Below are 22,061 nucleotides of genomic sequence, written 5' to 3' on the forward strand. Positions count from 1 at the left end.
TCTTGACTGACATCAAGGAAAGAAGGAAATTTGTTTCACTGAACACATGTACTTTTTACCCTTCTCCCCTTATTGAGAAAAATTTAAGTATGTTTATTACGTTTTAAATACCACCTGTATAGTCAGGACACCTTACCTACAGCTGAAGAATCAAAAACTGATGTTAAAGAGGATCACTCTGGCTCCTGTTTTTGCGTATCAGTAATCAGAAAGCACTCAGGAGCTCTGTCTCTGACATGGTTTACAGCAAGGCTCAAACAAAAGGGGCAAAGCTAAGTAAAAAAGATGTGTCTTAAGTAGTGCAGAATTTCCTGACTACCAAGGCACTTAAAGCATTATGTAGTTTTAATATCTGCATAATTTTAAAAGCCCATACATAAGAAGCATGGGGAGCACTGGTTTCATACGCAGAACCCAAGCTAGGCCTGCTGAATTGGAATTTGAGTTAATTAGCAGTTCTCAAAAACCCCAGCTGATGGGATATAAGGGGTCTTTGGGAAATACTCTCTACAAACAGTGCTAGAAGAAAATACCACCATTGGTCATTAGGGAAATGCAAACCAGAACTACCAGATGCTTCTTCACACCCTCAGCATGGCCATTATCAAGGATGGAGGCAACTGCCGGCAAGGACGGAAATGGAAACTTTGTCCAGTGCTGGTGGGAACGGCAAATGGTGCTGCTGTGGCGGGAAGCATGGGTGGCTCCTCATATTTTTCCCAAAGAATGAAAAACAAGACTGGAAGACAGTTGTACACTTATGTTCCCAGCACAACAGCATAGAGGTAGAAAATAAAATGTGGGATGTGCAAACGAATATTATCCAGTCTTCAGTGAAATTCTGACACATGCTGCAACATGGAGAAACCTCGATGACCTGCTAAGTGAAATATGCCAGGCACAAAAGCATGGATTGTGCTTTCATTTACATGAGGCAAATTCACAGAGACAAAACAGTGGTTTCTAGGGCCTGGGGGACTTGGGAACAGGCAATTACTGTTCAATGGATGCAGTTTGAACTTAAAGCTTTCCATGGACCTAGTGGTGATGGATGTGCAATGTTGTGACTGATATCCCTGAATTACACTTAAGTTAAAATGGTAAATTGTTATTTTCCCACAATAAAAAAAACCAAACATGAATACAAAAGCTTGGCCTTAAAAAACCAAAACCAGTGCTAAGAGAAATGAAGGTCATACTACTGTTAAATTTCACACACCTTCGGGGTTTCTCAGTCCGCTCCTTTAGTATGGAAAGACATGCTCGAAGCCAAGGGCACAGAAGACGGCCTCCTGCTATTTACAGGCTGGCTCAAAGCTGCGTGCATGCGCAGGACTCCCGAGGAAGAGTGCAGGTAACGCCTGCTTTTTAGAGTGTGCTGCGTTACCACTGCTGAGTGAGACAAGGCCAAGCAGTGTGCATGTGGGTTAGCTCCCTCTGGTTGCTGAACACAAATTAACATCAGTTATTTTTCCTCCCTTGTAAGACGACTGAACAGCAATAAAATCACAGTAGTGAGGAGAGAGTCAGTGCAATGTTTTCTGATTTCCCGGTGCTGGCTCGCTTTCCCACTGGCCAGACCCCAGACCTGGACTTGGCCTCCCAGGACACATTCAGATTTTTACTAGCAGGTCTAAGCACAGTATTTGGGTAACTTGACCCCCTTCTTATCCAAGAAATTCCAGACTGTCTTTACATATCTGGGTTTTTTGTTTCGTTTTGTTTTTGTTCTTTTAGGGCTACACCTGTGGCATATGAAGTTCCCAGGCTAGGAGTCGATTGACGCTATAGCTGTTTGCCTATGCCACAGCCACAGCCAACGTGTGAACACACGAGCCATGGCTTCTACCTCCACCACAGCTCACGGCAATACCGGATCCTTAATCCACTAAGTGAGGCCAGGGATCAAATCTGCATCTTCATGGATGCTAGTCCGGTTCTTAATTTGCTGAGCCACAACAGGAACTCCCATATCCTTCTATTTTGTAATATAAAATTCTGAAGTCTGGCTGGAATGATTAAGAAATTGCTCAGGAGTTCCCGTTGTGGCTCAGTGGAAACGCAGCTGGATGCGGCTCAGATCTGGCGTGGCTGTGGCTGTGGCGTAGGTTGGCAGCTGTAGCTCCTATTCAATCCCTAACCTGAGAACGTCCATGTGCTGCAGGTGCGGCTCTAAAAAGCAATCAACAAAAAGAAACTGCTCAATGTTATTTTACACTGCATTCTAACTATCTTCACAGTAACACTGATGAGTAATACAGATGCTTCTGTTCTGGGACCACCTGCGAACCACGGTTCCATACCTTTCCACGGACAGGAATGAGCCCACTAAAGACAAGAATTCAGTTCCCATTTAATCAATTTATTAAATTAACATTTCTGTAATAAACACTAGCCACCACCCGAGTGAGATTTGTTACTGTGATTACGTTCACAAATTAGGGGCATTTTGCTTAACCCTACTGGTGTGAATAAAATCATCTTGTCAGTACCTTTTGGCACTTTTCATTTAAAATTCTGAAAAGCTGCGCGTTGGGCCTACAGTTTGCTGTTTAGAAGACCAGGTCTGGTCTTCACAGTAAAGCCGCCATCAAAAGCTGCGTTAAGAACTTCATCCAGGCAGCTCGCTGTGACAAAACTTAAGTCCTGCCGGACATTGCCTGGGATTTCTTCAAGGTCTTTTTCATTCCTCTGAGGAATGATGACATGCTTCAGTCCTGCTCTGTGTGCTGCCAGCACTTTGTCTTTAATTCCACCCACCTGCAAAGAGAGAAGAAGGTTAGTAAGGTTTATGATCATCCATAGGCTGTGAAAGAAGCCATGACCCACCTTTCCTGCACTGCTGTTTTAAAATATCCAAATCTTTTTTTTTTTTTTTTGGTCTCTTTGCCTTTTCTAGGGTGGCTCCCGTGGCATATGGAGGTTCCCAGGCTAGGGGTCCAATCGGAGCTGTAGCTGCCGGCCTACACTAGAGCCACAGCAACGCAGGAGCTGCGTCTGCAACCTACACCACAGCTCACGGCAACGCCGGATCCTTAAGCCACTGAGCAAGGCCAGGGATCGAACCCGCAACCTCATGGTTCCTAGTCGGGTTCGTTAACCACTAGGCCACGAAAGGAACTCCGAAGTCATCTTCCATTTTGTTATGGCAGAAGCTAGGAAAGCCACAAGACTAATAAGAAATTCTTTACATTTCAAATAGCATTAATGCTTTTAATGGGGGAAAATTCTAAATTTTTGGGGGCCACACCCGTGGCATGCAGAAGTTCCTGAGTCAGGGATCAAACCCACGCCACAGCAGTGACCTGAGGTACGGCAGTGACAATGCCAGATACTTAACCTGCTGAGCCACCACGGAATTCCAGTGTTAACATGCATAGTCCTTTCTGTACTCACAACAATCTTGTTTATAGGTTGACTCTGAAAAACCATTCCATTATTTTGACCATAAATACCATTCCTCTACAGAGCTCAGCTCCACGCCAGGGTGACTTCCATCCTTACAGGTTTAAAGCCATGACCTCTAGGCCACTTGATGAAGATAGCTTGTCCTCAAAATGATCTGGGCTCTTGTGGAATAATACATCTTTAAAACATATCCACAATGGTTCCTTCAAAAGGTGGAATCTAATTCCTCTCCCTTGAACATACGCCAGGTTTAGTGGTTCACTTATAAGAGGGTGATGGAAGTGAAGCTATATGACTTTCAAGGTTAAGTCATAAAAACAAAAGCTTCTGCCTGGACCTCTCTTAGATCTCTGGCCCTGGAGGAAGCCAGCTGCCAGTTCTGAGGTCTCCCCAGCAGCCTATGGAAAAGCCCTGTGGTGAGGACCTGGGGCGTCCTGCCACCAGGACCAACCTGCACTCATGTGAATGAACCACTGTGGCAGCAGATCCCCCGCCACAGCCTTCAGATGTGACCTGGCTGGCATCCTGAACCACAATGAGGGACCCTGAGCCAGAAGAGCCCAACTAAGCCTCTCTTCAATTCCTGATCCACAGAAGCTGAGAATAATAAACCTTGCTTTGGGGTGGTATGTATGCAGCAACAGATAACAAACACGGCTCCCCATCACACCACCCAGAACCCGTGATCCCTGAAGGCAGCTGTTCCCAAACTGTCCGCTGTTTCCACCTGCTGCTCCGAGACTGGCTGTGCCTTAGGCCTTTCTGCATAGGTGCCACCTCCCCCCACCATTGTTACTCTCTTTCCAGGCTGCTGCTGCTTTTTTTAAAAACTAATTTTTTTGAAAAACATTTTATGGCTGTACCTTCGACATATGGAAGTTCCAGGGCCAGAGATTGCATCCAGGCCACAGCTGCAGCATCACCAGAACCTTCAACCCAGTGCGCCAGGCTAGGGACTGAACCTGCACCTCCGCAGCAAAGTGAACCACTGCAGTCGGATTCTCAACCCAGTGCACCACGGCGGGAACGCTTTAAGCTGGTGAAGTGCACTTTCAAGGTACCTTCTTCAGAAAGAGTGTGAGAAACTCATTCCTCGCAGGTATGAAAATGTCTATTTTGCAATTTCCTTATTATGGTGCAGCAGGTTAAGTATCCGGCATTGTCACTGCAGCGGCCTAGGCCACTGCTGTGGCGCAGGTTCGATCCCTGGCTGCGGAGCTTCCACATGCCACAGGCGCAGCCAAGAACAAACCAACCCACCCCCCAAAGCAGAAAAGAAAAGGTCTATCTTGCGTTCATACTTGACTGACAGTGAGGTTGAGTATAAAGTCTTGATTTAAAAGTCATTTTCCCTCAGAGGTTTCTTTTTGTTTGTTTTGATTTTTTTTTTAATTTTAATTTTTATTTATTTATTTATTTTTTTGTCTTTTTGCCATTTCTTGGGCTGCTCCCGCAGCATATGGAGGTTCCCAGGCTAAGGGTCGAATCGGAGCTGTAGCCTCCCGCCTATGCCAGAGCCACAGCAACGCGGGATCCGAGCCGCGTCTGCAACCTACACCACAGCTCACGGCAACGCCGGATCCTTGACCCACTGAGCAAGGGCAGGGACCGAACCCGCAACCTCATGGTTCCTAGTCGGATTCGTTAACCACTGCGCCATGATGGGAACTCCTAATTTTTTTTTTTCTTATTTCTTTTCCCCCTCAGTGTTTTGCAGGTGCTGTACATCTAGGATCACTGATGAAAACCTTTTCTTTGGTCGGCTGAAAAGTCGGGAGCATGAAGTTCTTTTCCCTGGTTGGTACAGGCCCTTTCAGTCTGACGACGGTCTTCAATTCCAGGAGAGGCTCCGTTACCTCTTAGCAATTTGTTCTCTTCCATGTTCTCTGTGGAGTGCGATGTTGGATCTGTCGGACTCTTTTTTCCCTATTACTTTTCTTTCTGAACAGGTCTTGGGCCAGCTCTCAAAGACATTATTTTAAAGCCAAGCGCTTGGTCTCAGCCTCTGTTCCCTTCACTGCTCTTCCTCTCCCACGCTGCTGCTTTTCGCCACGTCTCATCACACAGGCATTTCAAACTGAAGCTTTCCTCAAAGCTGCAGGGGCTCCCGTCTGCCGAGGGCAGGGCAGCCTCTGCTTGGGGGTGATCGGCTTTAAGGGCGGGGGACCCAGGGGCAGAGCCATTTGTTCCGTGAAGGTCTCAGTGTAGCCCCTGGTGTGGGTCTCCCAGCGCCCTCCTGTCCTTCGGGTCCACACCTTCTGGCTCTGAGCCAGTGCTTTTCACCGGATTCCTGCTGGGACGTCTCCACCCCCAAGTGTGTTTGTTTCATCAGCCAGGACATTTCTGTCTTTAGAAGTTGGCCCATCTATCAGCAGAAGGGCTCCCCACTCACTTTTGACCGTTTGAATGGATTCCTTTTATTCTTTTTTTTTTCCCTTCCAATTGTATTGAGATATAACCAACATACAGCACTGTATAAGTTTAAAGTACACAGTATAGTGATCTGACTTACACCCACCACGAAGTGATTATCCCAGAAAGCTGAGTGAACATCCATCATCCCATATAGATACCAAATTAAAGAAATAGGAGAAAACTATTTTCCTTGTGAGGAAAACTCCTAGGATTTACTCTGTTAACACATTTCATATTAACACACAGCAGTGTTCATTATATTTACCGTGTTGTGCGTTACACCCCTAGTACTTAGTGATTCCCTTTATTCTCCGCTTAGCGGGCCATTCTGAACTATGGCAAACCTGGGAGCGTGCGGCCAGCGGAGCACTTGCTCACTTCCTTTCGGCGGCACAGCCAGTCTTAAGCCCCTACTGTCCACAGCTGCTGGGTTAAGGCGAGGAGAGCCACTTTCCTTTGCAGTACAGGTGGAGGACAGGTCACAGTGAATAAGCGTTAGGGCATGACTTTCTGGTTCAATTCAATTAAAAAAAATTAGGGAACCGAGAGCATTTTTAGTGACCTTAATTAGTGACTGTCTACTTCACCATTACCTCATAAAAGAAAGGTGTTCTCAGAGCAAAACTTTTTTTTTTTTTTTTTTCTTCTCATTTTGCTATGAACCCACTAAAACTTTCTTGTAGCCTGGTACTGCTGACGAGTGACTTAACCTTCTAAACCATCTCTCAAGTTCTATGCATTTTTCAGTGTTTTTATAAGTAGTTACAATATGGACTGGGGCCCCAAAGCCCCATATGTACACAACGTTTTCAAAATTTAACAATGAGACATGGTAGTCTTTACTGTATTGTACTACTTCTTTTCTTTAATTCTTTCCATCAATCTATCAACCTAACCCAAGTTATCTATAGGAGGGGAGGAGGTCTCAGAGGAACTTCAAAAGGCTGAGAACTGGGCTTAAGTTTTAAAAATAGCTACCATCCTATTTTACGCATATGCTCTATATTAACAACTAGAACAAAGCCTCAACTCCTCACCTGAACAGCTGATCTTTCTGATGACCAGACTGATCTATTTTTTTTCCCCTCAGCCAGTCTTTCTTAGAAGAGAAAACGTGGGGAAAATGTTTCGGTTTTTCCTTTATTTGATCAACATTTAAAAATACGAATTACAGATATAAAAATTCAATATGTGTTTTAAAACGAAGACAGTCACAGGAAGAAGGCAAACCACTATTAATTTAAAAACCACACAAACAGGTTTCTTCGTACTTACTGGGAGAACGAGACCTCGCAGTGTGATTTCACCAGTCATGGCTACATCTGAACGCACCAGCCGCCCACTAAAAAGTGAGGCGAGACAGGTTGCTATGGTAACGCCAGCAGATGGTCCATCTTTTGTGACAGCTCCAGCTGGGAAGTGCAGATGGATGTCTGTGTTCTCAAGAAGATCAAAACTTCCAGAAGCTTGAAAAAAGGAAGAAAGGAGTTTAATGTAGAAACATTCAACCTGTTTTCGTTCGCTCCCGTAAGAGAAAATCAAAGAGATAAACAGGAATGTTTGGGGCATATAACTCCTTCAAAATAGTAACGGGCAGTGCAAGTCAAGTGGGGTCTGGAAGCACGGTTTCCTTCTCTTCCAAAGGGAATGAAAAACAAACCCTTGGAATCAGTTTCCAGCTCAGGTGCCGGTCCACGTGGAACTAGAATCTCCGTGCGGTTCCAAAGCAATGGTCTGTGCTTTAAGGTGTAACTGACCGCTGAGGGCTCCTCTTAGTCTCTGTCACAGAGCCCGGGATGATCCCAAGGCGCTCTGCCCGCAGCTGCACCCCCGCCGAGGGCAGGCTGCTCACCGTTGGTCAGATGGTATTTCTTGGCATTGCTGCGGAGCCAGCTGATGGCGAGATGGGCCGACTCCTTCATGACGTCCCCGAGCTGGCCAGTCAGAGTTAACTGGCCCTCGCCGTCCATGCGACTCGCCTCCACGAACATAATTTCCCCACCCAGGGGGGTCCAGGCCAAGCCAATCGCCACTCCTGGTTGACTCAAGCGCTCAGACACCTTTCGAGAGAGAATCGAGGAAAATGATCGCCTAAGGCCAACAGGAGCCCAGATCTTTCCAGGCTGACCTACTGCAAGGGCATGTGCTTGTGCGGCGGGCTAAAGCTGCACCCCAAAGCACATGACTGGGGCCCCGGAGGGCTTTTTGCCAGAAGGCAAACTAAACTTCCCTCATGGGCATTTATCAGAAGCATAAAAATAGGTGTGAGCAACTCTGATTCTTAAGTACCACATCGAGTTACACAGACCCTAATTTTCAAGGAATAAACTCAATTGCTTTATCTAAATATTTTCATCAGGGGAGCTCCCGCTGGCCACAGCGGAACGAATCCGTCTAGTATCCATGAGGATGCATGTTCGATCCCTGGCCTTGCTCAGGGGGTTAACGATCTGGCGTTGCCGTGAACTGCGGTGTAGGTCACAGACGTGGTTCGGATCCATTCGACCCCTAGCCTGGGGACTTCCACATGCTGTGGGTGCGGCCCTATAAAAAACAAAAAAATTGTTTTCATTGGGCTGCATAGTTATAAATACTCCAGAGCCCGACTTCATGTTAGGCAATCGTGAATTTGTAGGCAGGAAGTAGAAACCCTCTTTCCAACATGCCTTGAGAAGCTGCCAACATGCTAACGCTCCAGAGGCCAACGGTGAAGGTACACGTTAAAACCCCTAGATTTTACTTTTCTGCCTCTCATCTTTGCTCTCTGTTGCTGCAGAGACACTGTAAAACGCTGCTTCAAGATGCCCCAGATTCCTCCTGTGCGCTTGGAGGCCCAATGTGCTGCCTCACTGCCATTTGAAACAGAGCATGTCACGCACCGCAGATTACAAGCCAAATAGGTTAACACGTCCAAGTTATGAAAACATGTAAAACCTAACAGGTGAAAAAAGGGTCACGTTAACTTTCACTGCACACTTTGAGCCTCCGCATTTCTTATCCTATAGACGTTCCATGTCAGAGGAACGCAGTAGGTTAGCCCCACACTCATGCACACACTGGGGCTCTCCCGCTGAGGTAACATTCTCACTAAGGAGCAGCAGAGCCTGCAGCCTGAGTTTCTGGTTAAAGCGCTGGGCGGGGGCTCAGATGCTGAAAATGTTCATTTTATTTTTTTGGCCTTGTTGTCTTTTTAGGGCCGCACCCACGGCACAAGGAGGTTCCCAGGCTAGGGGTTGAATTGGAGCTGTAGCCGCCAGCCTACGCCAGAGTCACCGCAATGCGAGATCCAAGCCACGTCTGTGACCTACACCACAGCTCACGGCAGCATCCACGTCCTCATGGATGCTAGTCGGGTCTGCTAACCTTTGAGCCATGACGGGAACTCCTGAAAATCTTAATTTTAAATGGACATGTGGATTGAAGCTATTGGGCACTTATTTTTAGTAGCAAACTATATCTGTGGCTCTTGGGCACTTATTTTTAGTAGCAAACATGAAAGCCTAGCTTTAGATCTGGTTTTCCATTCAAAAATGTAATTCCAGTTGGCTTCATGATAAGGTAGAGACTTGGGAGGCACCGCGCACAGATTTCACCTCCCCTCAGCTGTGCGCTCGCCCTGTTCTGTGTCGACTGGAGGAGAAAGATGCAAAAGCTCCATATGCAAAAGATCAGGACTATTAGAGGAAAACACAGAAACAACTATTTATAAATGGGTTCACAAGGCTGGTTCTTGCTGATATGAAATCGATTCTCTCTACCTGAGTGATATCTAGTTTGGGCGGGAACTCGCCTGGGGTTCCTGTTTTTCCTGCCTGGCCCTTTTCTCGGGCTGCCTGAATCAGTCCTAAAGAATGATCCTCAGTATACTGAATCGTGTGCTAATTTAACAGAAAAAGCCAGATGGTGCAGTTTTGTTCACTGTAACAAGAACAATATCCTCCCCCCCTCCTTTTACAGCTAAATCCTCAAAACTTGTTTTGTCAGAATAATACCAAAAATGTCCCCAAACAATCCGGAGTAAGAGTCACATTGATTACCATGTTACATCAAGAAACCAGGCTGGTTTCCAACACTCTCTACCTGCTGGAGAGTCATGGTACTTTGGGTAGAAGTAACTGGTACATGGTTAATTGATTTTTCCTTTTTTCCTTTTGCCCGTGCCCTCGGCATGTGGAAGTTCCCAGGCCAGGAATCGAAACGGAGCCACAGCAGTGACGATGCCAGATCCTTAACCCATGGAGCCACCAGGGAACTCTGGTACATTAACTGAAAGGACAGGGGTGGATAAGCACACAGGGCCAAACCCAAGCCATCCAGGCTCCCTTTAATTGACCTCGAAGCGCACTGATAGTAGCCTGAAGACCGCACTGGTGACAGATATGTGCCCCTCAACGACATAGCCAGTGGGAGAACTGAGGCAGGAGTTGCTGTCAAACCTAGAGTCTTGTCATCAGCCCAACAGCAGGTATCTAAGAAATTAAGAACCTGTAATTCTTAGATTTGAGAGTCGTGTTCCTCAAAGGCGTATGTTCTGAAACTGTTAACAATTCTGTAACAGTCAAGCATCCAGCTTCTATGTATTTTTCCCTCAGAAACAGTTGAGTGCAAGTTCACATGCATTTGAAAGATAAGACATATGCTCCTTCTTGCTCCTGAACGGACAGTTTCCCAGCCACCTTAAACCTTCCACAATTGTAAAAACAAGTGTGTGTTTACACTCTTCCCTAACAAGTGATTCAACACAATACTTAACCAATACTTTCTACCAGTTTCTAATTCCACCACTGGTTTATAGAATCAACAATTGTATGAGCCGAGACAGGTCTGGGCTTGACACTTAGAATGTTTTTCCCTCTAGATGTCAAAGAGCATCTGAGGTTCATTTCTGTCCTTCAAGCTCCCTTGAACCTGGTGCTTCCCACTTTCCCTGATCTGCTACATCTGGTTCAAAGGAATGGTCAGTTTCTTCGGTCATAACTCTATCAATCATGTAAATATGCAGACCGGGGAAGGGTTTAAAATATTTAATGAAAAACCTAATTAATAACAGAGTATGGGAGTTCCAGTGGTGGTTCAGTGGTTAACGAACCTGACTAGTAACTGTGAGGTTGTGGGTTCGATCCCTGGCCTCGCTCAGTGGGTTAAGGATCTGGCGTTGCCGTGAGCTGTGGCGTAGGTCACGGACGCGGCTCAGATCCCACGTTGCCTTGGCTCTGGTGTAGGCCGGCAGCTGTAGCTCCAATTGGATCCCTGGCCTGGGAACCTCCATATGCCGCACCTGTGGCTATAAAAAGACAAAAGACAAAAAAACAAAACAAACAAACAAACAAAAAGACTAACAGAGTATGTCTTATAAAGTGTGGCTGCTTACTGCACACTTCAACGACAGCAGTGTTTAAGGAGCATTCGTGTACCTAATCATTGCACTTTTGCCCTGTTCTTTCTTTTGATTAACTAAAAAATGATATTCAGTAATATCTGACCGAAATAGGACATACACACAACTCCTTGCGCCCCTTCCGAGCCCAGACGAACACGTAGGTTTATGACCTTGTCATGGGCTCCTGCCGCCCATCAGAGGGATTAAGAGTGTTACTCTCACCCAGCGGCGCTTTTCCAGCATCGGGGCCAGGGCCCCGCCCGCATCACAGGGATGTCACCGCAGGGAGGTGACAGCCTGCTTCGCCACATCAGATAAGGAGCCAGCCGCGCCCCAGCACAGGGGAGTGCCACAGCAGAGGAGCCACCAAGTGCCCGTGCCTTCGGAGAGGCCTGGGAGGCCAGGGCCCGGGTCACAGCTCCCGTGAAGAGTCTTCAGGTACGACTAGGAGTCTGCGGGCCAGGAAGCGGCCAGGAAGCCATCAGAGCAGAGAGGCCGGCGTGGGCCAAGGGCTGGAGACAGGACTAACACTGCGGGCCTTCTTTCCAGGGACAAGCTTGGTGCCTCGCCAAACACAAACCTGAACTGTCAGATGGCGGTGGTACGTGTGCAGGTTGGCTCTTCAGGGACGTTCACACCGTACACTGGTTTCTTTTACAGCTTACACAGCACTTTTTATGTTCCTGCCAGGGCTGGCACCACAGAAGCTCTCCACCTGCCAATTTTTTTAAAGCCTTTGTGCTAATAAGATCCTAAGCCTGGAACTCACCACTACTTGACTTTTCTAGGTGTAGTTTGTTTCAGCAGCCGTTCCCGTGGAGAGGTGCTGGGGTCAGACACTGTCGCCTCGGGAAGCAATGTGATAGCCCCATTCCGGCCTGACACTTGCACCGCTGAGAACCAGCTGCTTTCCCTCCTCCAAGAAGGGCCTTCACTCGGCACAACCGACCGGCGATGGGGCAGTGGGCCAGGCCGAGTGCGGCATCGGTGCCGTCTAAACAGGGCCCTGGGGCAGAGCAGGTTTGGATGGACTGGGATGGAGCAGACATTTACCACCATGGCCCTTTGGGGCATTTCATTAGTGTTTATACACTTCACCCATTTCTAGCACCTGATTTTGTCTGCAAGGCAAGTGTGCTGATGGAATCTCCCGGAATTCACCTATTCAGAATGCTTTTTAAAATCTGCATGGAGTTCCCATCATGGCGCAGTGGTTAACAAATCTGACTAGGAACCATGTGGTTGTGGGTTCGATCCCTGGCCTTGCACAGTGGGTTCAGGACCCAGCGCTGCCGTGAGCTGTGGTGTAGGTCACAGATGCGGCTCGGATCCCGTGTTGCTGTGGCTCTGGCATAGGCTGGCGGCAACAGCTCTGATTGGACCCCTAGCCTGGGAACCTCCATATGCTGCGGGAGCAGCCCAAGAAATGGCAAAAAGACAAAAAAAAAAAAAAAAAAAATTTTTTTTTTTTGTCTTTTGTCCTTTTAGGGCCGCACTCATGGCACATGGAAGTTCCCAGGCTAGGGGTCGAATCAGAGCTGTAGCCGCCGGCCGACGCCAGAGCCACAGCAACGCCAGATCCGAGCCGCGTCTGTGACCTACACCACAGCTCACGGCAGCGCTGGGTCCTGAACCCACTGTGCAAGGCCAGGGATCGAACCCACAACCACATGGTTCCTGGCCGGATTCATTTCTGCTGTGCCATGAGGGGAACTCCTATTTTATTCTTTTTATATGGGTTCAATCGATCATGGTTCTTTGGGAAGCTTTATTGTACTTGGAAAGGTAACTTAGGGCACTGTACCTAAGTTTGAAATCTAGAGGAAGTTTCAGGAACTCATGTTCCATGTCTCACCTGTTGAGGAAATTCTAAAATTTCTCACTTGGTTTGCTGGGTCAGGAACTCTTTTGGTACTAATATATTTTTGCAGATTCATCTTCAATGAAAGTAAAGAACAGTGAGGGGTGGCATAGGCTATGAAAGAAAACATAAACTTAGGGGAGCTCCCTTCATGGCTCAGTGGTTAACGAACCTGGCTAGGATCCATGAGTTTGCAGGTTCGATCCCTGGCCTCACTCAGTGGGTTAAGGATCCAGTGTCGCCATGAGCTGTGGTGTAGGTTGCAGATGCGACTCGGATCCCACGTGGCTGTGGCTCTGGTGTAGGCTGGCAGCTGTGGCTCCGATTCCACCCCTAGCCTGGGAACCTTCATATGCTGTGGGAGTGAGGCACTAAAAAAGCAAAAAAAAAAAAAAAAAAAAAAAAAAAAAAAAAAAAATATATATATATATATATATATATAAAATTAGGATTATAGTAATTTTTGTGATCGAGGATAGGTCTATTTGTTTTTATGGTGGTTACAGGGACCTGTCTTGGTTAAGTTTTTTAGCTTGTACTGGGCACTAGAGTGAGTGCTTTATAGATATTAACTCACCAAATTCTGAAAACTAAAAGCAAACATGCAATTGCCCTCATGCTTTGAATGAGGCCACTGAGGTCAAGGAGGGGGCGTTCACCACAGCCAGTGACAGCCACCCCTCGGCTCCTGGCAGCCCCCTGCCGTGGCGGCTGGCTTTCCCAACCTCATTCTGCCCTCACTACCCCCTACACTGCAGACCACCGCCGAGTCCCGCCACCATCCTGGGTGTCTTCAGGGAGGACCTGTGGCTCATGTGCAACCTGGCCTGTCTCTCAACACCTCCTTCACTCCAAAAATACGCTTAACCCAGCCACCCTCCTCCCAGTCCTTGCTGCCAAGAGATGCCACACGACCTCTGAAATCAGAATTTAAACCACCCCTGGCCCCGACTACCACTTTCTTATCCTTCTAGTGCATGGGTGCTCAAGATTCTACCACCTTCACATTACACGCCAGCTCTGTCCCAGCTGCACTGCTCTCCTTGGGCAAGTGACACACCTTTGCGCCAGCACGATCATCATCTTCCCCCTGTAAGTGACTCAACATGCTTGGCCCCTCGTCCATGACACCCCGACCCAAGGCATCCTCGTCCCAGGCCACCTCCTCCCCGACGCCGGGGCCCCCATCCCTCTGCACGTCCCCAAAGGCTCTGTTCCTGGGGTACCGCCTCGTCCTCCAGCAACATCGGTCCCACCCGACTCTCTCTACCGGCTGATTCTGATCGGCAAACACGCTGCCATCTGTGACCACCCCGCTCTGAGCTCCGTCCTCCCCTCCAGCCACCTCATGTCTTTGTGGCTGTCCACAGCCAAAGTCCTGCAGTGCTGCCTGCATGCAATTTCTACGTCCCCACCTCCGATTCCCGCTCAGCAGCTCCCAGTCTGCATCCCCGCCTCTCCTGTGAACCCGGCTCTGTCAAGGTCACCCACGGCCTCCACGCCATCGAATCCAGCACACAGATGGCAAGCACGTCTGCACGTCCCCCCTTCTTGGGACCATGTCCTCCCTCTCTTGGTGGTGGCACAGCATCCTCGTTTTTGCTCTCAGCTGCCTGCCTGGTCCCTCCGGGGCTCTTGGTCTGTTCTGAGGGTTCCTTTTCCCTTAACGTGACCCTCACTGTCCAGGGCCTGCTCCGAGGCTACTGGCTCCTTTTCCTTTGGCGAGCTCAACATTCCGGGGACTTTAAAAATATCGTCTATTTTCTGACAACTCTAGAATGTATATCTTCCGTGCCAAAACAGAGCGTTAGAATTGGTAAGAATAGAAATGAAAATCTGATGTAGAGACAGATATGGCTTTTTGAAAAACTGCTATACTTCAAGCGAGTCTCTTTTAGCAGGAAAGGACAAAAACGAGCTTGCTCTGTAAGGTACTGTGGGAGCGTGCCAAGAATATTAGACGTGTGTTGGCTGATCTGAGTTTAAATACTGGCCTCGCTAACTTACACCCAATGTGAATTTGCAGGATTCAGTGCATCTCTTTAAGCTTTTCCCCTGGGTGTAAACAGAAGACTCCGAGCCTAGTGCTGGCCCCTGTGGACAAGAAAGACCTGTCCCATAAACCTTAATTTCACAGAGGCAAAAGCTGAGGAAGAGGGTGGTTAAATAATTGGGGCTGACGGTCATCAGGCCACTAGAGGTAGAGACAGAAACCCCCGGCAACAAGGTAAATTCTCTTAACTGCAGAGAAGGTGAACGAAATGTTCCAAACTCCCAGACACCAGACCTTCCAGCCTGAGATGCGGTTTATAGAGGCACAACGGCTACTGGATTCACGCTGGTGAAAGCGTTCCTACGTCACAGCTGAGATGCTACAAGGAAAACTCCAATGAGAACACACAGCCGTGAACAGTGTTTATCAAATTTCTCCTTTCCATCCTTTGGCTTTTTCTCTGCCAAAGCTCCAAGCATGTCAGCAATGCTCCAAGCCCAACGGAAGCAGACGTGGCTGGGAGAGAAGGGCATGTGCAACAGAAACGCGCATCCATCTTTTGTTTTTATTCACTGCCCTGGTGTCAACTCCCAAAGAGCGGTTCCCATGGACTGTTCTGGCAAGCCGACAAAAAAGCCCGCCCGACATGCAGGAGCAGAACCCCTCTCCCTCCATCGCGTCTCAGACCCCTGGGTTCGCTCAGCACAGGAAAGCAGCTCTGGCTCACCTCTCAACGGAGACAGGCTTTCTCTCTCAACACTTCAATATTTAAACCCATAATATCTTAAGAATTCAAATAATCAAAATAAAGTTTCTAGGGAGTTCCCTTCGTGGTGAATGATCCCGACTAGGATCCATGAGGATGCGTGTTCGATCCCTGGCCTTGCTCAGTGGGTTAAGGATCCAGCATTGCTGTGAGCTGTGGGAACTTACAGATGCCTTGGGTGTGGCCCTAAAAAGCAAAAAAACAAAAACCAAACCAAACAAACAAATTATGTTTCTGAGGCTACTGTTCAAGACCAGATTTACCGATAAGAGGAAATGCAGTCTACTCTTGGCACTGAGCGCTTTGTAAAGGCCCATGAGCTATAATGACCAGCTTAGAGTTTAAACAGATAAACAAGATGGGTTCAGGCGCTACTCAGTTTTAAGACTTAAGGCAGCATAATTTGCAAGATACATCTTCTAGAAATCTTTTTCCTTATACGGAGAGGGTGATGATAAAGCTTCTGAAGAAAGATGCTCATGTGTTCAGCAAAAAACTACGTATCTTGTCTAGTAACTGACCCATGAAAGCTCATGTGAGCATCCTATAAAACACATCACAAGGCCTCAGCAGTCACAGCTTCAAACCCTATTTCCTTCCAGCTGCCTTGACTCAGTTCTGCTTCGTGGCTGGGTGTTCCACTAGGAGGGACAATTAGGGGAGAGGGATGCAAATAGGGCTAGACTTGCAGGTGGGCTGAACCCGAAAGGAATTGATAATAACAACGACAGAAAAGATCCTGAAAGATGCCCGCCAGTCTGCACTAAAGCAGCCCGAAGCTAAAGCCAGGCTCGAGTGCTCAGGTCTTTTGTGCTACGGTATTTCTCCCCCACTCCTTTCCCCAAAGCCTTTGCTGGCACATGCTTAAGGAACATAGAATTTCTCTTTTGATTTTTAGGGCCACACCAGCGGCATATGGAAGTTCCCAGGCGAGGGGTCGAATTGGGAGCTGTAGCCGCTGGCCTACGCCACAGCCACAGCAACGCCAGATCTGAGCCACTGAGCGAGGCCGGGATGGAACCCGCAAACTCAAGTTACTGGTCGGGCTCATTTCCATTGAGCCACGATGGGAACTCCAGGAACACAGAATTTCTAAGGAGAAAAGTCAGAGACACTGTCCTTAAAATAGAACCGGCCGCAAAGAATGAGATCTGATCTGGCCAGGGTCTCTGGAGCCCTCCAAACTCCGTATCACAGAGAGAACACGTTTCCAATCTTAAGACAAAATTCAGCCTCCCCAAACACCCAAAGCTCCCTCTCTCCCAATCAATTAAGCTCCCTCTCTCCCAATCAACCCACGGAGTAAACCGGTGGGCATCGAGAACGAAATGAGAATGCTCACCTCCATTTCATACATTGGGGGCCCGAGGATGTCTTTCAGAGCATGGAAGTCAATCAAAATTGGCATTTCAGGTGGTAGGCCCAAGTCAGTAGTGTCATCGATGGAGTCCGGTTTTGCATCTTCTAGGATGTGTTCTTTGCCACCTAAGAGAGAAACATGTATTTTTTTTTTCTCGGAGATCTGCAGTTATGAAAATTCATTAGCAGTAAATAAGTGAAGCACACTGGCCTTCCAACAGTTCAGTTGCCTTTCTACTTTAGTAAAGGCACAACAGTGTGCTTTGCTGGGAATCTGTGGGACTCTGGCAGAAAAACTGGTCTTTCCAGAGCCCCGTTGAGGGTCAGACAATGCATTACCCTGTTCATTTACTTTCCCGTGTTTGTCCTCCATCTCCCCCCATTCAAATGTAAGACCCAGGAGGGCAGCAAACGTCCCTGTCTTCTTTTCAACCATCCCACTAAGCCAAGAACAATGCTTGGCACCATTCAACTGATGGCCTTTAGAGGCCACATACTCAAGGGTCAAAGGCAATAGATCACCTTGTACAAGTCTCTGCGAGATCAACGCAACTCCAACGGTTCAATTCCCACCTTAGGGGCGTTCCATCGGGTGTGCCATTTCCTGACAGGCAGTGTGAACTTGGAAATGACAGAACCCATGTAAATGCCTCTTGGGTAAACATACAGCTCGATTCCAAGGTTATCATTTTTCAATAAAAACAAATAGAAGTGGCAGTGCCAGTGTAGGAGAATATGAAGCCTGGCTTGGAATTCCTATCATGATGGACTCTTTCCTTTTCTTGCTCAAGAGCCCTGGTAGCTGGCATCCTGCTGAAGGACAGACTCGTTTTGCTTGAGATGGGACATCTGAGGAACAGGGGCCAACTGCCCTATCAGACCATCTTTTCTCTTCGTCTTTGTAATTCCAATCTGAGTAAAGAAGAATGATGCTCAAGTCTATAGCCAGAAACCTAAAATGGGTAGAGGTTTAACAATGTTGAGGAGTTTCCCCTGTGGCACAGTGGGTTAAGGATCCGACTGCAGTGGCTCGCGTCACTGTGGAGGTGCGGTGTCGATCCCTGGCCTGGCACAGTGGGTTAAAAAAAAATCTGGTGTTGCTGCGGCTGCGGCTCAGATTCAGTCCCTGGCCTGGGAACCTCTATGTGCTATGTGTCTGTGGTGTGGTCATAAATTTTTTTTTTTTTTTTTAAATGTAGAAAATATCTGACTCTATCTTTATTCCCTGTTTTCATCTTCTTTTAGTTTTTCCATAATTCTTACTGTTCCTGTACTATCTCACAAAGCGTTTTTTGTTTTTGTCTTTTGTCTTTTTAGGGCCACACCTGTGGCACATGGAGGTTCCCAGGCTAGGGGTCTCATCGGAGCTGTAGCCACTGGCCTACACCAGAGCCACAGCAACGTGGGATCCGAGCCTCGTCTGTAACCTACACCACAGCTCACGGCAACGCCGGATCCTTAACCCACTGAGCGAGGCCAGGGATTGAACCCACAACCTCATGGTTGCTAGTCGGACTCATTTCTGCTGCACCACAAAGGGAACTCCTCACAAAATGTTTTAAAATATCTTTCTTAGACTTCTCTTGTGGCTCAGCAGGTTAAGGATCTGGTGTTGTCACTGCAGTGATTCAGGCTGTTGCTGTGGCCTGGGTTTGATCCCTGGCCCAGGAACTTACATATGCTGCAGGTGCAGCCAAAAAAAAAAAAAAAAATCTTTTCTTACCTTCTTTACAAATCCCTTTCTGTTTCCATAGTGTAGTGGTTATCACATTCACCTGACAAATACCCTTCCTTCTGTAACTGAGTACTGTATATATTAATATACAATATATAATAAAGTCATCTAAACATTATGTATTATTATATATATTATGTATTTTAGTTGTGTTATGGTCCTCCTAGTCTTATAGCTCATGAAATTAAAGAACTGTTTTCCACTATTCTTTTCAAAAGTGATTTCTGACTTATGTTTTTTTTTTTTTTTTTTTTGGGTCTTTTTTTTGCTATTTCTTGGGCCGCTCCCGAGGCATATGGAGGTTCCCAGGCTAGGGGTTGAATCGGAGCTGCAGCCACCGGCCTAAGCCAGAGCCACAGCAACGCGGGATCCGAGCTGCGTCTGCAACCTATACCACAGCTCATGGCAACGCCGGATCATTAACCCACTGAGCGAGGGCAGGGACCGAACCTGCAACCTCATGGTTCCTAGTCGGATTTGTTAACCACTGAGCCATGATGGGAACTCCTGACTTATGTTTAATAACATCGGACCTTCATTTTGGACTCTACTGATACCTGGACACATTCTGGGATGTCTCTGAATGATCCCTGAGCACTACAGCCTCGCTGTGCCCTTCAAGGTGAAGGGCTCTCTTAGTCTACGCTCCTGCTGGGCCCTACGGGGCTCCTCTTTGAGACTGAATCATGAGTGAAAACAGACAACAGTTTGGACTTTTTGCCACTTGCGGGCTATTTGACTGTACACCAAGCATTAAACTTCCTACCACCTGTTTGTTCTGCGGTGTTCTTGTGAGCTTTAAAGAGAAAATCCTTTGCAGACTGCATGCTGCAGTGCCCATACTGGATCAGAAGTGTGAGTCTTGAGTTATATATACTCCCATAGTCATACCTCTGTAATGTCACTTGATCTTTCAAAGTCTGGCTCAACCGGATTCTAGGAAGTCTTTCCTGATCTTTCCAACCCCTCACAAGCACTTACTTACCTGTTACACAAAAATCTAGCAATTCCTGGGTTACTCAGTAGCTTGTGGGAGATCTTCCGCCTGCTGCTCAGTTTGCAGCATATCTAAGTAACCTAATTACCAAGGGTGGGAAGGCACTTAGAACAGGTTTAGCTACATGTAGATCTCAGGGTGGAAAAGAAAGCAGGTGTCACTGCTTAATTAAAATTAACGCACGAGGGAGAGGAAAAAAAAAAAAAAAAGCACTACTGTCTAAGGTTTCTGTCCCCTGAAAATGAAGGGCTCTGAAACTCTAGCCCATGCACAGAAGAGGCTGCGAGTTTCTTTAGCCTGCTGTGCTTTGCGATGGGCTTTTCTCAGATCTCATTACTGTTGCCAGCCTGGAATTCACTATCACAGGAGGCAGGAAAGCGGGATGGGTGAAAGCCAATCCACAATTATGTAACCAATGGTCTGGGACATCGCTCCCTTTCCAAGCGGAGCAGTGAATTCGGGGCTTCGCGCACCGAGGGAGTGGGGGTGGGGAGAGCTACTTCTGACGAAAACTAGACCCGACAAGGCGCAGGATGGCCTTTCTCTCCCGGCTCCAGGTACGGCGGCTGCGTGCTGAAAATGCCATTAACCAAGAACGAGTCTGTGCTTCAGAATGTTCCATCGTGGAGCCGTGAGCCTAGAGAACCAAGCGAGGCTCCAGTCAGGAGAAGGCTGCCAGCTAATGAGGGAAGACAGGCTGGCCCTGGATTTTAAGACTCATCCACCGCACCTTGTGCGACGCAAAGCGAGACGAGGGAAACGCTGGAGTTGCACAGAACACGTGCTTTGAGTCCTCATTAAAACAGAACAGAAGGGAGACATCACCTCACGAACACGCCCTGCAAGGAATGAGGTCCAGCTTAAAGCGGACCCTTCGGAGTCCTCGGCACAGGCTCTCGGTGCTCGGCTCTAGAACTGCCTTCTCCCCCCTCAGAAAAGGGTGAGAGTCCCTGGACCTCATTACCAGCCTTGCCCCAGACGGAAACATTCAAGCCAGACGGAGATGTTAAGGTAAGGCAAACAACAATCAAGAAAAAAGTTCAACCTGCCTGCATCACGTGGACCCTGTCCCACAAACCCTTCCTGTGGGACCTGCACAGTCAACGTGCTTCTTCTACGCCCTTTTCTTGGGCTCAAACAGCGGTTCTTAATAAATGGTTAATAGCCACATGAAAAAACGATGATTTCACCAAGACACAAACAAATTTAAATTATAAAAGAAACCGGAGTTCCCATCATGGCTCAGTGGTTAATGAATCCGACTAGGAACCATGAGGTTGCGGGTTCGATCCCTGGCCTCGCTCAGTGGGTTAGGGATCCAACGTTGCCGTGAGCTGTGGTGTAGGTCCCAGATGCGGCTCGGATCCCGCGTTGCTGTGGCTCCAATTGGACTCCTAGCCTGGGAACCTCCATACGCTGCATGAGCGGTCCTGGAAAAAGACAAAAAATAAAATAAAAAAAACTAAAAGAAAGATACCACTTTCTGGTTACCAAATTAAAGTCACTGGTAGAGAAGTTCAAGAAATGACAATGATCAATGTTAATGAGAGCGGAGAGATCATCTCAAATACCATTGCTATGGAAATACAAACTGAATCACTCTTTGCAGAAAGCCATTTGTCCATATTTTGAAGGCCTCCCAAATACTCATAAGCTCAGACCCAGGGATTCTATTTTCTGGGAAGCTATAGTTAAGGGCATAACTGTAGGTTCAGACAAATGTTTAGACAACAAAGCTACTCACTGCCGCACTGTTAGAGCAAAAATTAGATCCAATATAAATACTCGACATTAGAACACCAAGTAAACGGTGGTGCAGCCATTCACTTCATAAACTACCACGCAGTCCCTAAAACTGTTTCCTAAGTGTTTTTAAGCGATGCGAGAAAATTCTTTTGAAACACTGTCAAATGCAGGAAAGAAGGGAGTATGAAATTTCACATGCCATGATTTTTACTAATATAATATAAACAAATGTACATGAGAATGAATGAAATGATACAGTCCAAAATGTTAACACAAGCTACACCCTGAGTTATCAGGTTAAAATTACATGATGAGAGAGTCAGTGAATAATAGCCTTCACTCCTGGCTCTGGCTTCCCTCTTGGCCTTGAAAAAAGCTACTCTGCCTCTTTGCATCTGGTT

General features: G+C 47.3%; 1 protein-coding gene across 1 annotated transcript in view; it reads right to left on the reverse strand.

Annotated features, from left to right (window-relative positions):
* Positions 1–2,341: 2,341 nt before the first annotated feature.
* Positions 2,342–22,061, reverse strand: part of LONP2 (lon peptidase 2, peroxisomal) — a 93,573-nt gene continuing 73,853 nt past the window's right edge. The window contains exons 12-15 of the mRNA XM_005664451.4: positions 17,166–17,308; positions 7,676–7,883; positions 7,099–7,289; positions 2,342–2,760 (exon numbers count right to left, since the gene is read on the reverse strand). Coding sequence (XP_005664508.3) covers positions 2,539–2,760; positions 7,099–7,289; positions 7,676–7,883; positions 17,166–17,308 — 764 coding nt within the window. The 3' untranslated portion in view covers positions 2,342–2,538. The remainder of the gene's footprint in view (positions 2,761–7,098; positions 7,290–7,675; positions 7,884–17,165; positions 17,309–22,061) is intronic.

Source organism: Sus scrofa, chromosome 6 (assembly GCF_054392235.1).
Source record: "Sus scrofa isolate SSC_HxYL_T2T_F1_AM1 chromosome 6, Sscrofa_HxYL_maternal_Yorkshire_Landrace_v2.0, whole genome shotgun sequence".
NCBI lineage: Eukaryota > Metazoa > Chordata > Mammalia > Artiodactyla > Suidae > Sus > Sus scrofa.